The sequence below is a fragment of the Podarcis erhardii genome (assembly GCF_964252035.2).
Source record: "Podarcis erhardii genome assembly, chromosome: 13".
NCBI classification, from domain to species: Eukaryota; Metazoa; Chordata; class Lepidosauria; order Squamata; family Lacertidae; genus Podarcis; species Podarcis erhardii.
Genome location: NC_138502.1, coordinates 37,455,327 through 37,471,628, shown reverse-complemented (window position 1 = coordinate 37,471,628; position 16,302 = coordinate 37,455,327). Strand labels below are relative to the sequence as shown.

Sequence of the window (16,302 nt, the reverse complement as noted above, 5' to 3'; positions counted from 1 at the left end):
AGCTGCTCTCCTGCAAAGCTGGTAGCTGCCCATGCATTGTGGCACTTGAGCGAGATTCTGTGCAATAGTGGTTTGATAGAGATGTGGGGAGGAAGGGAAGTTAAGACACCATGCAATGAGGAACTGAAATGCTGTGGGGAAGCAAGGTTGATGCAGGAGAGGAAAGTAACAGAGTAGAAAAGCAAGACGTTCAAGCTCAAGAAATATAAGGAGGGGGGAAAGCAGGCATTCAGGGGTTTCAGCGCAGGAAACTGGGCATGCAGGGATGGCAGAGAAGGTAGTCAACAAGCATGGGGTGGACTTAATGGAGGCCAGATCTGCCACTCCTCCCAGCTTTCTGTAGTCTGCCTTCCCGAGGCAACTGGCTCATCTGGCCTTCTGTGTTGGCAGGCCGACAAAGGACATATACAGCTTGTCTACTCTTACTGAATATGCTCCTTTATTTCCTTTTAGCTCACTTATGGCTCCTTTGCCCCAGAGGATGCTAGTCAAAGGCAATCTACTTCCTTCTATAGGATGGTGCCCAATGAAGCCCATCAGTACACTGGGATTGTTGAGTTACTTCTTCACTTTGGTTGGACGTGGGTTGGGTTGCTTGCTGGAGATAATGACAGTGGAGAGAGATTTATTCAGGCCCTGAAACCTCTGCTCTCCCAGAAAGGCATATGCTTGGCCTTCTCAGACACAAACCTGAAAACCACATATTTGACTGAGTATTATATCATGTATTCTGACTGGATCCAAATCTATCAAGTTATTATGGAAAGTAAAGCCAATGTTGTTGTTGTCTATGGAGGAACAAAGTCTATGCTTATCTTGCGATCAATGGTAGCACTAGGTGAATTGGAAAATGTGACTAAGACAACTGTGGGCAAGGTGTGGATTCTGACAGCACAGCTGGATTTCACAGCAATGACCTATCAAATGAGCATGGATATGCAAGTCTTTCATGGTTCCCTCTCCTTTACAGTTCATTCAAATGTGGTGCAAGGATTCAAAGCTTTTCTTCAGGCACAAAATCCTTTTGAAGTGAATGGAAATGGCTTTCTCAAGCAGTTCTGGGCACAAGCCTTTGTCTGTTTATTTACAAACTCCAATACAGGGAAACAGGCCAGTGAAGCTTGCACCGGAGATGAAAAGCTGGAAGATCTCCCTTCGTCTGGTTTTGAGATGAGCATAACTGGCCACAGCTACAGTCTCTATAATGCTGTCTATGCAACGGCACATGCTTTACATGCCATGTTCTTGTCCAGGACCAAATACGGAGCAGTGGTGCAAGGAGGGATGCAGGAGCTTCTAATGCTACAGCCTTGGCAGGTAATGCCTACACACACACACACACACACACACCTGGCCAGTGTGGTGTAGTGGTTAAGAGCGGTAGTCTTGTAATCTGGGGAACCGGGTTCGAGTCTCCGCTCCTCCACATGCAGCTGCTGGGTGACCTTGGGCCAGTCACACTTCTGTGAAGTCTCTCAGCCCCACTCACCTCACAGAGTGTTTGTTGTGGGGGAGGAAGGCAAAGGAGAATGTTAGCCGCTTTGAGACTCCTGAAGGGGAGTGAAAGGCGGGATATCAAATCCAAATCCATATGTAGGACAGTATGATCAGATTCTCTCTTGCTGTGTAGAGAAGCTGCTTGTGGAGGAGTTGCACAGTGCAGGTTCAGACCGCCTTGCTTACAGCTGTTAAGCAGAATGATCCAATCCTGCACTGTGCTGGTCCTTCACAAGCAGCACCTCTGCACTCGAGTTAAAAGAAGGATCCGAGCCTACACTAAGAGGAGAAAGGGAGAGCTGGCAGGGAGAGGCAGCCAGAGCTAGAGAAGAATGTAGCTGAGGCTGAGGAACGGGGATTGGGAACAGTGAGCAGAGCTAGGGAAGTACTCTTTAGTGCAAGAACCCCACCAGAGGTTTAACGCAGCAAAGCATGCAGCAAACAAAAGCATGGAAATATAGGTTGTTTCATACTCTTGTCTGTAACAAAAGAGACTGGGTAAATCCATATGGCTGGAGGGAACAGCTCAGAGCTCCGCATGCACCAAATTAAGATGTGGACTGAGTAGAACAAAAGGCTTTGCTGCCATTTTCTCCCAAGGTGAGGGGAAGTGAGCCTGGCAAGGTAGCTTACTCTATGGCATTAACCTCTGTGTGAATTAATTAGACTCAAGTATGGTGAGCTCCCGTTGCTCAGTCCCTGCTCCTGCCAACCTAGCAGTTCAAAAGCACGTAAAAGTGCAAGTAGATAAATAGGTACCGCTCCGGCGGGAAAGTAAACGGCGTTTCCGTGCGCTGCTCTGGTTTGCCAGAAGCGGCTTAGTCATGCTGGCCACATGACCTGGAAGCTGTACGCCGGCTCCCTCAGCCAATAAAGCGAGATGAGCGCCGCAACCCCAGAGTCAGCCATGACTGGACCTAATGGTCAGGGGTCCCTTTACCTTTACCTATGCTGTTTATATGAGGCTGGTTACCCTACCATTCTCTTGAAAGAGGGGAGATATCCAGGCAATGAGACCTGAAAGCCTTGGATTTTTTTCCTCATTGTTTCTTGGTTGGGAATGCATTGAAATTTCCCCCCAGGAAATAATGGAAAACATTAGCTCCCTATGAAAATGCTCAGCTTGTGAATTATTTCTAAGGAATGCATTATGTTTGCATTGCACGACCTGCATCCTGGGTGCCAGTATGGAGAGAGATTTGCATTATTCATAATTACTATTTTTATTTCAATGCAGCTCCATCCCTTCCTTAGAAGTGTCACGTTTAACAGCTCTGCTGGAGAAACTTTATCTTTTAGTGAGAATGGGGAAGTAGATACTGGCTTTGATATTACCAACCTGGTCACTTTTCCAAATAACTCCTTTGTGAGGGTCAAGGTTGGAAGGGTGGATGTGGAAGCTGCCCCGGGAAAGAAAACATCCATTGATGACAACAGAATGGTGTGGCACAGCAGCTTTTACCAGGTGGGGCATAATTCCTATACCTACGAGAGATAGGAAAACAGAATGTTCTTGCACTTATAGATCATCAGTCCAGCACATATGTGGCTCTCCAGCTGTATTCAAAACATTTTCTTCTACACTACATGGGAACATAAGATGAGCTTGCTGGGTCACACCCACGGCCCATCTAGTCCAGGGTAACACCAATGGCCAGTCTTGTCCAGCATCTGGATATGACATGCATGGAGCTTGGGGCTCTTTCTGTATCAATGTACTTCATGACTTTGTTGGCAAGAAGAAGGTTCCTTGGAGATCAAATGCTAATGGTTGAGTAGGAAGCAGGGGCCACAGAAATTTGTGCACAACTGTTCTTTGTCCCCAACTGTGGAATGAGGAAAGGGGCTTCTTAGATTGGGGAAGAATCAAACAATAAATGAGGGCAAAGGTATAGAAAATCAACTCTCCCAAGGAAGGCTCGTCTGGCCCCTTCTCTACATATCTTTAGGTGTGAGATGAAAATATTCTTCTTCACCTAGGCCATTTGCAGATTAAACTGTCTATGGCCTTTTAAACCAGGGGTGGAGGCAGAGGCAGGTATTGCTTTGTTTGTTACTGTGTTCTGCATTTTCGTATATTTTATACAGTCATCCCTTGGTTGAAGAACGTCTTGCAATTCGAACGTTTTGACTTCTGAATGCCGCAAACCTGGAAGTGAGTGTTCCGGTTTGCAAATGTTCTTGGTTTCTGAATGTTTTGGAAGTCGAACGGACTTCCTGAACTGAATCCGTTCGACTTCCGAGGTACGACTGTACTGTAAACTGTCCTGCAATCTTCTGATGAAAGGAGGTATAGAAAACAAATAAATAATAAACCTGGTTCTCAAACTGGTCAACCAGATGTCTGTAGGAAACTTGCAAGCAGGATCTGACCACAAGACCACATTCCACACATTCTCCACATTTTTAGATCATTATTGGCACTACAGTCCCATGGACTGCAAGAAGATCAAACCTCTCCATTCTGAAACCTCTCCTGAGTGCTCACTGGAAGGACAGATCGTGAAGCTGAGACTCCAATACTTTGGCCACCTCATGAGAAGAGAAGACTCCCTGGAAAAGACCCTGATGTTGGGAAAGATTGAGGGCACGAGGGGACAACAGAGGATGAGATGGGTGGACAGTGTTCTTGAAGCTACCAACATGAGTTTGACCAAGCTGAGGGAGGCAGTGGAAGACAGGAGTGCCTGGCGTGCTCTGGTCCATGGGGTCACGAAGAGTTGGACACGACTAAATGACTAAACAACAATTGGCACTACACTACTGTCCTCTCCTGAAGGCATAAACTTTTACATGTGCTAAGAATGAAAAATTGGGGGTGGAACAGGTATTCTTTTTGTATATGGGGATAATGGGGGCAGAGCTTATGAAGATAAGCCTCCAATCCTCTTCCCAAATTGAGTCCTCATGCATTCTGTGCAGAACGGGGCTCAAGGATGGTCAGTTTCAGCATTCTGTTTTAAAACCATGGAAAGCAGAAAGGGTAATTTGACCCTGATTTTGGAATATGTTGTTCAGTGCTTCCAAGTTCTAGCTAATTTCTGTGTGCTAAACTGTTTATGTGTTTATTTAAATGGGCAGGTTCCACCCCTTTCTGTATGTAACCCAAGTTGCCCTCCTGGTTCCAGCAAGGAAAAGAAGGAGGGGGAGCCATTCTGCTGCTATGATTGTGCCCCATGTCCTCAAGGCAAGATTTCATCCCAGAAAGGTAGGAGACCCTATATATATATATATATATATATATTTGCTTTCGTAGATTTTCACGGGTACAGGAATGCAGGTTTTGGTGTCCTCGGGTGTCTTCCCGTGTAAAAGTTGGGGTGTCTAGACGTCGCCTAGACACCCCAACTTTTACACGGGAAGACACCCGAGGACACCAAAACCTGCATATATATATATATATATATATGGTGCTTTTCAAACATATATCATGCTGTATTATTTTATAACATTTGTTATGCTGTGAATCACCCTGAGATCTTCGCATGAAGGGTAGTATACAAACTTAGTAAATAAGAAAAATAAGGAAAATGAAATGAAATGTCATGTTAAAAATGTCAGGTGTTCCATTTCCTCAATGCAAGATTTCATCCCAGACTGACCCAGGATATAAACCTTTCAAACTTAAGTCATATTAGCAGTTGTGGGGGAAGTTAAGTAAATACAATGGAACCTTAGTTTTCGATTGTAATCCATTCCAGAAGACCATTTGACTTCCAAAACGTTCAAAAACTGTGGCACAAAGGGCAGTCTGCAAATTTACAGAGAAAATTGAGAAAAATACAGTGGTATCTCAACAGAAGCCATTTACTTTTGCGTTTTCAGCATTCGAGTTCCAAAACCTTTGTCAATTGAGAAATTTTAAAACCCAGGTTCCACTTTAATTAGTAATATGTGCATTTTTGTACATATTGTTTGTTCAGAAAACTGTATTGCAAGCTTGAAGATAAGCACATATCTTTCGGGACAACTATCTTTTGGTTCATGTGTTAGTTCAAGGAGTGCAATTTAGATCTTTCCCATTCAAATGGCAACAAAACCAAATTTCTCCTCCATCCTTATTGGAAGACAGCCCCATTAAAAAAAAAATGGACTTTGTCCTAAAAAGAAATGTTTTGTCACCTATGTTCTATTATTTGTCAGAGTTTATAATACAGCAGGCAATACTGAGCTAAGTGGGCCAGTGATGTTACTTTTGGGTGAAAGGTGGTATGCAAATTTAATAAATAGATAGATGAATAAATAAAATGTCATGTTAGAAACTGTGGAAGAAAATAAGTAAGTAAGTAAATAAATAAATAAATAAATAAATGGGAATATGTTGCATTTCTGTACATATCACTTGATTAGAAAACTGCATCACAAATTTTGGAGATGTACACATTTTGCAGGGTAACAATACTTTGGTTCATGTGTTGGTTCAAAGAGTGCCATTTTGGTAACTTTCCCACTGAAATATCAACAAAAGTAATTTTCACCTTGATCCATATTGGCAGAGAGCCCCCCCCCCAAGGAATGAACCTTGTCTTAAAAAAGGAAAGGTTAGTTACCCATGATCTAATCTTTGTCAGAGGCTAAAGTACGGCAGGCGATACTGAACTAGCTGGGCCAGTGATCTGACTTGCCATAAGACACCTTCCTTAGTTGCTGTTCTGAACGTAGGACTAGAATTAGCTACAAGGAGAGGATATATAATTTAGTCATTATAATCCCTTGCTCACAGGAGTGAGATCAGGAGGGTATCACCCTTTGCAACTTTAAACTTGGAAGCTAAAATAACATTGATTTAACCTTCTAGAAATAATCCAGGATGCTTGGTGGCAAACTGGATTTTCCCTCATATTACCCCTTTTCTCCTCCTTAAAAAGAACAATCATGTACACTTTGTTTTGTAAAGAAATAAAAGTAGTATTTACATAATCTAGTTTTCGAAGCAGCAGTTACAGTAGCAAAATGAAGGCAGGTTTCTAACTGATAAATTACAAAAGTACAAAATCTGAGGCATGACGAAGAAAAAGAGGGAGATGCCCAAGCAGGACGGAGTAGTGTTATAGCTGCCTGCCAAGGCAAACAAAGGAAGTGATCTCACAGAGTCCTCTGCAGCAAAATTTACAGGAAAGTTCTGCGACCTTAGCCACTTCGTGTGCCTGTCTAGCAAAACATGATTTGATGGATTGATTCCAATAATGTACCACACTTGAGTAATTAAGACAAGCATGATATTTATTTGTAGTTACCACCCTTATCCATCTAAACTGAGGAGTTAGTGTGACATCACAGGGTATGCTGAATGGCCCAGAACAGAGTGCTAAACTGGGATTCTCATTCATTCACACTTACACTCAGGTTTGTCTGGAAATAGCTGCAAAAATTGTAATTTAACCTTATGAGTTCCATACTGACACCATTAGTAGTTGCTCTCCAACACATCTGAAATCTGAAAGTATTGTTTTCTTTCCAGACATGGAAGATTGTGTTGGGTGCCCTGAAGACCACTATCCAAACAGAGATCAAGCACAATGTATTCCAAAGACCATCAGCTTCCTGTCTTTTAAAGAGCCCCTGGGGATGAGCTTAGCAATGTTTGCTCTTTCCCTCTCTTTCCTCACAGTGGTGATCCTTGCCATCTTCATTAAACATCAGGACACACCCATTGTTAGAGCAAACAATCGGGACCTCACCTACACTCTCCTCACTTCCCTCCTGCTCTGCTTTCTCTGCCCATTGATCTTCCTCAGCCCTCCAGAAAGAGTGAGCTGCCTGCTCCGACAAATGGCTTTTGGCCTTGTTTTCACAGTAACTGTTTCTTGTGTTCTGGCCAAAACAATCATGGTGGTTCTGGCCTTTGTGGCCATCAAACCAGGATCTAGGATGAGGAAGTGGGTGGGGAAAAGGCTGGCAAGCGTCATTGTGATTTCTTGTTCACTTATCCAAGGTGCCATTTGCATTGTGTGGTTAGGAACCTCTCCCCCACTCCCTGATTCTGACATGCACTCTGTGATGAGGAAAATCATTTTAGGCTGCAACGATGGGTCAGTTGCCCTGTTTTACTGTGTCCTGGGCTACATGGGCTTTTTGGCCATTGTCAGCTTTGTTGTGGCCTTTTTTGCTAGGAAACTTCCTGAGAGCTTCAATGAGGCCAAATTCATCACCTTCAGCATGTTCTTGTTTTGTAGTGTTTGGATCTCCTTTGTTCCGGTCTACCTGAGCACCAAGGGGAAATACATGGTGGCTGTGGAGATCTTCTCCATCTTGGCCTCCAGTGCTGGCATATTGGGTTCTATCTTTTTCCCAAAATGCTACATCATTGTGTTGAGGCCTGATCTGAACAGCAAGGAACAATTAATAAAGAGGCAATAAAAAATCCTATCATTTTCGTACGTTTTTTCTACCAAAATATGAGCAATATAATTCTCTTTATCGACATCATTAAATTATCTTGTATTTTATGTGTTGCAATTGCTATGTGCAATTTCTTTAACAAAATTCACTGTGGTCCCTCTGAGATAGGAGCCCCTGATCTTGTTTTAAACCTAAGGCTTATCTGGAAAACCAATAAACTGTTATGAGTACCACAAAATATTGGGGCCTGACTAGAACCTCAAAGGGTAATTGTGATGGGATAATGAGCTGCTTGTGCGTAAAAGCTTGATCCCTCTGGGGTTTGGCTGGTCATCCAAACCGATGCACTAACAGAGCCTCCAAAGCATGACTCCGTCAGTCGCTGGTAGAATCTGACAGTGGGCGTCTACGGAATTTACGCCAACATAAAAGCTGTTTGACGGACATGCGCCTTCGTGACTGTCTGCGTGACAGTTTCCGGTGAAGGGTGGGAGTTCCCAACGGGGGTCCCGTTACCTCTCCACTACTCTCACTGGAAGCATCCCAGAGCCTCCCCTCCGCTGTGACTCCTGCACTCCCCCTGCTGGTTCCCTCTTCTGCTGCAGATTCTCTCCTATTCTCCTGGAGCCTGTCCACCACCTGTCTCTCCGATGGCAGTTCCCTGACATCCACCTCCCCCCCAGGGCCCCCTTCACCCCCTCCCGCCTCCTCTCCCACTGGCGGTGAGGGCGGAAAGCCCCTGAAGGAACTCTCCTCATCGTCCGAGGATTCTAACACTTCTAGCCACGGCGTACCGTCTCTCTCCCCGTCTTCCTCTTCTTCGTCGGAGTCGGCTTCTTCACCCACCCCTGACTCTGGGAACCCTTCAAACTCTCCTTCCTCATCGGTGGTCCCAAAGTGTTCCCTTCTAAATCGAGCCACGGGTTGCGGTTTTCTTGGGAAACGCTGATGAAATGTTTCTATTAAAACCTCGTCATTGACTACCTCTGCTGGTACCCAAGTGTTTTCCGACTCTGCTTCCCCCTCCCATTCTACCAGATATTCCACCTGATTCCCCTTCCACCTGGAATCAATGATTCCTGCCACGTTCATGTCGCGCTCTCTCTCTTCTATCACGGGCGTTTGGGTGGCCTCTCTCACACGCTCCCCCCACTCACGTCCCTCTCGGTACGGCGACAGTAATGACCTGTGAAATACTGGGTGTAATTTCATGTGACTGGGCAGCCTGAGTTTGAATGCCACTGGGTTGACCTGCTGTATGACCTCAAAGGGTCCCAATCTTTTGGGCCTCAATTTCTTACTCCCGCCCTTGAACGGTAGCCCTTGGGTGGACAACCACACCCGGTCCCCCACCCTTATAGTTTCACCTTCCCTCCTATTTCTGTCTGCTTGCTTCTTATATTCTTTCTTGGCTTTCTCTAAGTTTAGTTGAAGCTGACGGTGGATCGCCTCCATCTCTTCAAAAAAATATTCCGCCGCCGGCACGCTCCACCTCTCCCCTCCCTCTCCTGGGAATGCCCGGGGGTGACACCCATAATTTGCCAGGAAGGGACTCATCCCTGTGGACACGTTCTCCGCGTTGTTGTAGGCAAATTCTGCTAGAGGTAACTTATCCACCCAATCATTTTCTCTGTCTTTTACATAACACCTCAGGTATTGTTGTAAAATCCCATTTGCCCTTTCCGCTTGCCCATTGGTTTCTGGGTGCCGGGCAGTTGAGAAATTGAGTTCTACGTGCAGTAAGCTCATAAGTTTCCTCCAGAACCTGGAAGTAAATTGTTTCCCTCTATCGCTTAAAACCCTTAAGGGGGCGCCATGCAACTTAAAAATATGTTCTACAAACAACTTGGCGGTTTCCTCCGCTGTGACTGCATGTGAACAAGCTATAAAATGACACATCTTGGTTAATTGATCTACCACCACCATGACAGCTGTTTTGCCTTTGGATTTTGGCAGGTCCGTCATAAAATCTATGGATACTGCCTCCCATGGCCTTTCGGGCGTGGGTAAGGGTTGTAATAGCCCCGCTGGTGCCACCCTCTCTCCTTTCGCTCGCTGGCACCTGTCGCAACCCCTGACATATTCCCGTACGTCCTCCCTCACCTTGGGCCACCAAAACTCCCTGGTAACCAACCACATGGTTTTGTGCTGTCCAAAATGTCCCGCTGTGGGGCTGTCATGCAACTGCTTGAGTACTCTGCCCCTCAGTTCCCCGTCGGGTATGTACAGTGCCCCTTTGTAATACAACGCCCCGTTCTTTTCTTCGAACCCCCCTGTGTTCTCCTCTGTCCTCCAGAGCTCTCTGAGTTTCTCTTGGGCGTATTCATCGTTCTCCGTACCCTCTATCAGTTCCCTCTGCCCCACCAATGCCGCCCCACACACCCAGCGGTCTTCAGGGATTACATGCCTTGCCTCAGGCGCTCCCTCCCCCTCTAAGTACTCAGGTTTCCTGGAAAGAGCGTCCGCCCTCACGTTCTCGGAGCCGGGCACGTAACGAATCTCAAAGTGGAATTTGGAGAACTCCTGGGCCCATCGCACTTGTCTCTGGTTCAGCACTCGGGCTGTTCTCCAGTATTCCAGATTTTTGTGGTCAGTTCGGACTTGAACCTTGTGCTGTGCCCCAATCAGCAAGTGCTGCCATTTCCGGAATGCTTCATGAATGGCGAGCAGTTCTCGGTCGTACACTGTGTAGTTCCTCTCGGATTTGTTCAACTTCCGCGAGAAGAATGCACACGGTCTCCATTCAGACGTATCCTTTCCCGGCTGGAGAAGAACGGCCCCCACCGCTCGGTCTGACGCGTCAGTCTCCACTCTCATTGGTTGTTGTAGATCCACGTGCAAAAGTTGCTCTTCCGACGCAAACGCCTGCTTTAAGCGTTCGAACGCCCTCTGCGCTTCTCCCGTCCAAACAAATTTCTTTTTGCTACTAAGACAATCCGTGATGGGCGCTGTTAAATGGGCAAAGTTTTTGATGAACTTCCTATAGAAGTTTCCGAAGCCCAGGAACCTTTGCACGTCCTTCTTGGTCTTTGGTGTTTTCCATTCCAGTACCGCTTGAACCTTGCTGGGATCCATGGCCAATCCCTTGTCAGACAACCGGTACCCCAGGAATTCCACCTCCTTGGTATGAAACTGACACTTCTCCAGTTTCACCCACAGCCGGTTTTCTCGCAGCTTGCTCAGTACCTCTCTTACATCTCGCACATGCTGCTCCTCATTGTCTGAGTACACCAGGACGTCATCTAAGAACGCTACGCAGTTCTTGTAGAGCAGTGGCCCCAGGACGTGATTCATGAATGATTGAAAGCAGGCGGAGCCCGCTTGTAATCCGAAAGGCATAACGAGGTACTCAAAGGCCCCCAAGGGGGTGAACATAGTGGTCTTCCACTCATCCCCCTTTCTCACATGTATCAAGTTATATGCCCCCCTAAGGTCCAGCTTGGTAAAAATTTTCCCTTTTCTCACCTGTGTTAGAATGTCATCAATTCTAGGCATAGGGAAAGTCACTGGTTCTGACACTGCATTTAGGGCCCTGAAATCACATACAAGCCTGGGCTTGCCCGTGGTTTTTTTTGTCCACAAAGAACACTGGGCTGCCCCCCACCGCTCCTGACTCTCTGATGAAACTTCGCTTGAGATTCTTGTCAATGAACTCCCTTAACTCCTGCATCTCACTGTCTGACATTGCATACAGCTTGCCCACTGGCAATTGTGCTCCTGGGAGTAAGGTAATTTGACAATCAAAGGGTCTGTGCGGGGGCAGTTTATCTGCTTCTTTTTCGCTGAATACGTCAATCAAGTCAGCGTATTGTGGTGGCACCCTCCCCTTGTCCATCACTTCCATCCCTGCTAGAGTGGCCCTGGCGCCTGCCTGAGCCTCTCCCTCCTTGCAGTGTTCTAGGCAATGTGCTGATCCAAAGGAAACCACTCTCTGATGCCAGCCTACTAGCGGATCGTGTAGCGCCAGCCAGCTCATACCCAAGATAATAGGAGCTCCTCCCAAGGTGGCTACGTTAAACGCTATCAGTTCGGTGTGTCGTGCCACCCTCATTATCATTGGTACAGTCTGTTGGCTCACTTCTCCTCCCAACAGCTCCCTCCCATCAATCGTGGTAACCTGCAAAGGCTTACTCAATGGGATAGTCTGTATCTGGTGTTCAGCTGCAAACTCTTTGCTCATGAAATTACATGAGCTACCTGAATCCAATAGCGCTTTTATCTTCAGTGGGTGTCCGTTTGCCAGTTCCAGCAACACCTCTATCACAAGCGCTGGTCTTGGAGGTTCTGGCGTGGGCACATTCATTACTCCCTGGCCTGGCTGCTGTGCCCTGATGTTGGCAACCAGGCGTTGGCTTTTACTTGCTCCGTGATTTCTTCTTCCTCCTTCCCCCCAACAGTTCCCGCCATCCCTTGCCATTCCTTCCTTTGCGGACAGACTCTGGCAAAGTGACCTGGCTGTTGGCAGAGATAGCATCTCTTGCCGCTCTTTCCCTCCTTCTTCCGCCCTTCACCGGTGTTTGAAACTGCGCGCGCGCGCGCTGTTCCAAGTTCCATCGGCTCTGCTGGCGGGAAAGGCTGCTCCGGAATCTCTGGAATGCGGAAGTCCTTCCAACGTTCCCCCTTTCCTTCCCGCTTTTCCATAGCTCTAGCTTCCTGGCGTGCTCCTATGGACAGCGCTGATTTAGTCAGCTGATCTATAGACTCCGCCCTAGGCGCCCGGGAAAGTTCATCTTTCACTGCCGGAGAGAGACCTTCTTCAAACAGCATTTGAATAGGTTCACTAGCAAGGTCCCACCCAAGTCTATGAATCAGCATGGTGAACTCAGTCCAGTACTCACGTACAGATCGGCTCCCCTGTTTACACGCCATTAACTGCCTGCGCACCACTCCCTGCTCGATCTCGCTGGAAAACATCAAGTCCATGGCGCGGAAAAACTTCATTGTGTCCTTTAAGATTTCATTATTGGCTGCCATCAGGGGCCGAATCCAGTCCCTCGCCCCTCCCTCTAGATGGCCAATCACGTACGCCACTCTAGAGTTCTCGTCGGGGAAGTCATCAAACAGTAGATTGAGAGCATATTGCATCTCTGTCCTAAAGGCTTGATAGTTCCAGGGATCCCCCCCAAATTTCTGCACCAGTCCAGGCACCCGTCTGGCAAGTGGGGTGGTCTTCCCCTTATCTGCATCTTGAGCCCTCCTCTCCTCGAGCCTCGCCGTTTGCAGCGCCAGCTGGACCTCCAACGCCCTGTACCTTTGTTCCAGGCTTGGACCTGCTCCAGCTCCAGCTCCTGCTCCTCCGGTTCCGGCTGGTTCGCTCATGATGCCTTCTGCTTGCACAAGCTGCTTTCAAAGACTGTCAGATTGCTGTGATGGGATAATGAGCTGCTTGTGCGTAAAAGCTTGATCCCTCTGGGGTTTGGCTGGTCATCCAAACCGATGCACTAACGGAGCCTCCAAAGCATGACTCCGTCAGTCGCTGGTAGAATCTGACAGTGGGCGTCTACGGAATTTACGCCAACATAAAAGCTGTTTGACGGACATGCGCCTTCGTGACTCTCTGCGTGACAGTTTCCGGCGAAGGGTGGGAGTTCCCAACGGGGGTCCCGTTACCTCTCCACTACTCTCACTGGAAGCATCCCAGAGCCTCCCCTCCGCTGTGACTCCTGCACTCCCCCTGCTGGTTCCCTCTTCTGCTGCAGATTCTCTCCTATTCTCCTGGAGCCTGTCCACCACCTGTCTCTCCGATGGCAGTTCCCTGACAGGTAAATGATTAGAAACCGAACAAAAAAACCAACACACTGAGAGGCATTTTTTTTTTTTTAAGCTTGATCCTTTGTAGGTTATTTTCCTCTCAGTAAGGTTTCAGTAGAGTTGCTACTGTCTCAGAGATTTCAGAACAGTGAATGCCCACTTACTTGGGGTTATGTTCAAGTGCCCACCCATAAATGAAGATTTGATAAGTGGGAAGCACCATCTAAACCCTTTGAATGTCTTCTATACTTCTCTCTCTCCATCCCAGATCAAGAATACTACACCTAAAATACCCACATCTGTTATTTTGGGAGCTGACTGGAGGATGTGTGGAAATGTTGCTGCTTCTGCTGCTCTTCTATGCACATTAGCTGTCAGGTGGGGGGGGCTGAGTAGCGTAAAGAACCCCCTGCTGCACCTCCAGTCTCTGCCCTCACAAGCCATGAGAACTCTCCAGCTCTCTTCCTCCATATCTGGGTATTAATTAAGTATTTAGTTATTATTCGTGTGCAGTGGGGGATGCCCATGGTTATGGGCAATATATGCTAGACCATTCCTGGAGGGGTTTTTAAACTTAGAATTCAATGAATAACAATTTTGGTATTTTTAATGGGTTTAAGGCAGAATGCTTTTGAATGAATATTTTGAAGTAAAAGCATTTTGAACAGGAGTGAAATTAAGCTCCATTTTATTAGAAAATATAATACCACCATTCACTACTTTTTAGTTATTACTTCCATATATTACTCCCTCCAACTAGTAGTGAGGGGCTTTTCTATCAGGAACATAAAGAGTTGTTTGTGGGAATCTCTCAACCAAGAGTTTGTGCCCCCAACCCGGATCTTGGCATCCAGAGCATTCTCCTTTTTTGATTCCTATTTTTTTCATGCTTCCAACGAAACCACCTACAAAACTCTGTCCTTTTCACCATTGTTTCATCTCAGTATAATTGTTAGAAAACTAATGAAGTGGTGTTCAGGTGGGAAATGTTAGGAGGTCAGATTAATCTTTTCCACTGGTTGACACTGATAAGAGACTGGCCCACTGTTCTTCTCTTTTCATTGCTGTTAATTCTGCATGCCCTATTGTTGAGCCATAAAACAGTCAGAAAGAACAAGAATGAAACATCAGAAACAGGGTTATTATTATTATTATTGGGCATTTTCAGATGTTCCTGATGTAAAGAGAGCTTGTTATTATCTCACCTATAATTATCACACTCAGTCTCCCTTGGATAATGTCTCAGTAGATTTCCAGAAAATACTAACCAATGTCAAAACATGGGTATTATAACCTCTTCCTGCCATTCTTTACAAGGAGAGGACAGAGAAGAGGAAGGATTTTAACTATTTTCTTAATCAAGTTGTAAAATAGGATTTTAATCTGTGAATTGTTAGAGAAGTGCTGTTCGTGATAAGGCAGAATATTGTAGTGAGGTTGGTTGTGAAGCAAGGTTCATGTGCTGGATGGAAATAAGGGTGTTTGATGAGAAAGAATATTTTCTTCAGTATGCTGAAGTTTATTGTGCCCCTTCTCTTTCATCTGCCACATCTGGTGTGCAAACATGCCACGAGTTGCGCCGTCCATGATCTGTCCAGCATTCCCCATGAATACTACCAACCTGGTCATCTTATTGTTGGCGGACTTGCTTCTCATCTCTTTGCTGCTTTTGACAAAGAGGACTTCAAAGAAAGGCTAACTATCCACCGGCGCCTTAATACCCAGTAAAGACATCAAATGACAAATGATACTGAAATATCCCCCAACTCTAACCAGGCTTCCTCAGAAGCTAGTTCCCCTGATTTCAGTGGGATTTACTTCCACTGAAGGGAAATGCAGATCTGAATGTGTCAGTGAGATGAGAGAGCCTGGTCTTGTTGATGTGTTCTCTCCTCCCCACATCCCACCAAATCTCTTCCAAGGAGAGTTTAAGAAGAGGAGGACTCAAAGATTGAACCTCCCTAGTTTAAGATGGAAAGCCCTTCTCTGTTCTCAATCTTCACCTCAGAAACTCTTTTGTGAAGTGTCTTAAAGTCTCACCTCTCCTTTGAATAACTCCCGATGCTCGAATAATGCCTGATGTTCTCGTCCAAGTCAGGCTAGACAATTGCGTTTGATATTTATAGGCAGGGCCTGGATCAGATACATTCAGGCTGTATTCAGCTGAAGGTAGTGATCGGTGAATAAATGTCAGTTAACTGCCAGTTAGGAGATGTTCTGAGGGAGGTGTGAGTTCCAACTGAGCAGTAAAGATCAGGTATTCCCTGAGGGAAATGGCAGGACTAGGGGAAGTTTGAATGAACCCTACATTAAGCCAAAATTCTGCTCAGTTCATACCAGAAGAACATTAGAAACACAGATTTCTTAAAGGAGCTTGGATGTCCAAGCAGCCAAGAATATAACCTGAGGAGTTTGCCAGTCAGAGGCAGACTGTACCTAGCTGCTCAACTAATATGTGAGTGAACTGAACAGGAATGGAGGCTTAGGGAAGTTGGTATGAGATAAAAGGCTTTAGATGCTTCTGTCAGCCGCAGCATCTCTTGGGTCTTCAAAAAGTGTTGTCAAGTATATGATGGACCCCAAAGTAAACATCAGTATTCCATTCTTGGGAAGGAGGCAATTCAAATCAGTTCATATTTGAAGGTGAACCTACCAAACTTTCTTTGCTCTAAATAGTTATAAAAACCAAAATTCACATTTCTCCAAATTGTT

The 16,302-nt window shown here is 46.0% G+C and overlaps 1 protein-coding gene and 1 long non-coding RNA gene across 3 annotated transcripts in view; one reads left to right on the top strand and one right to left on the bottom strand.

Annotated features, from left to right (window-relative positions):
- LOC309327923 (uncharacterized protein) overlaps positions 1-16,302 on the top strand; it is a 133,129-nt gene that overhangs the window by 63,755 nt on the left and 53,072 nt on the right. The window contains 1 exon segment of the mRNA XM_081837536.1: positions 4,579-4,705. Coding sequence (XP_081693662.1) covers positions 4,579-4,705 — 127 coding nt within the window.
- Positions 584-15,846, bottom strand: LOC309328323. 2 transcript variants are annotated; one of them, XR_014150774.1, is made up of 3 exons: positions 15,631-15,846; positions 2,837-2,982; positions 584-690 (listed from the first exon to the last, which is right to left on the bottom strand). It is a non-coding gene; the product is annotated as an uncharacterized lncRNA (long non-coding RNA). The 2 variants fall into 2 exon arrangements; XR_014150775.1 differs by lacking the exon at positions 15,631-15,846 and adding an exon at positions 3,953-4,570.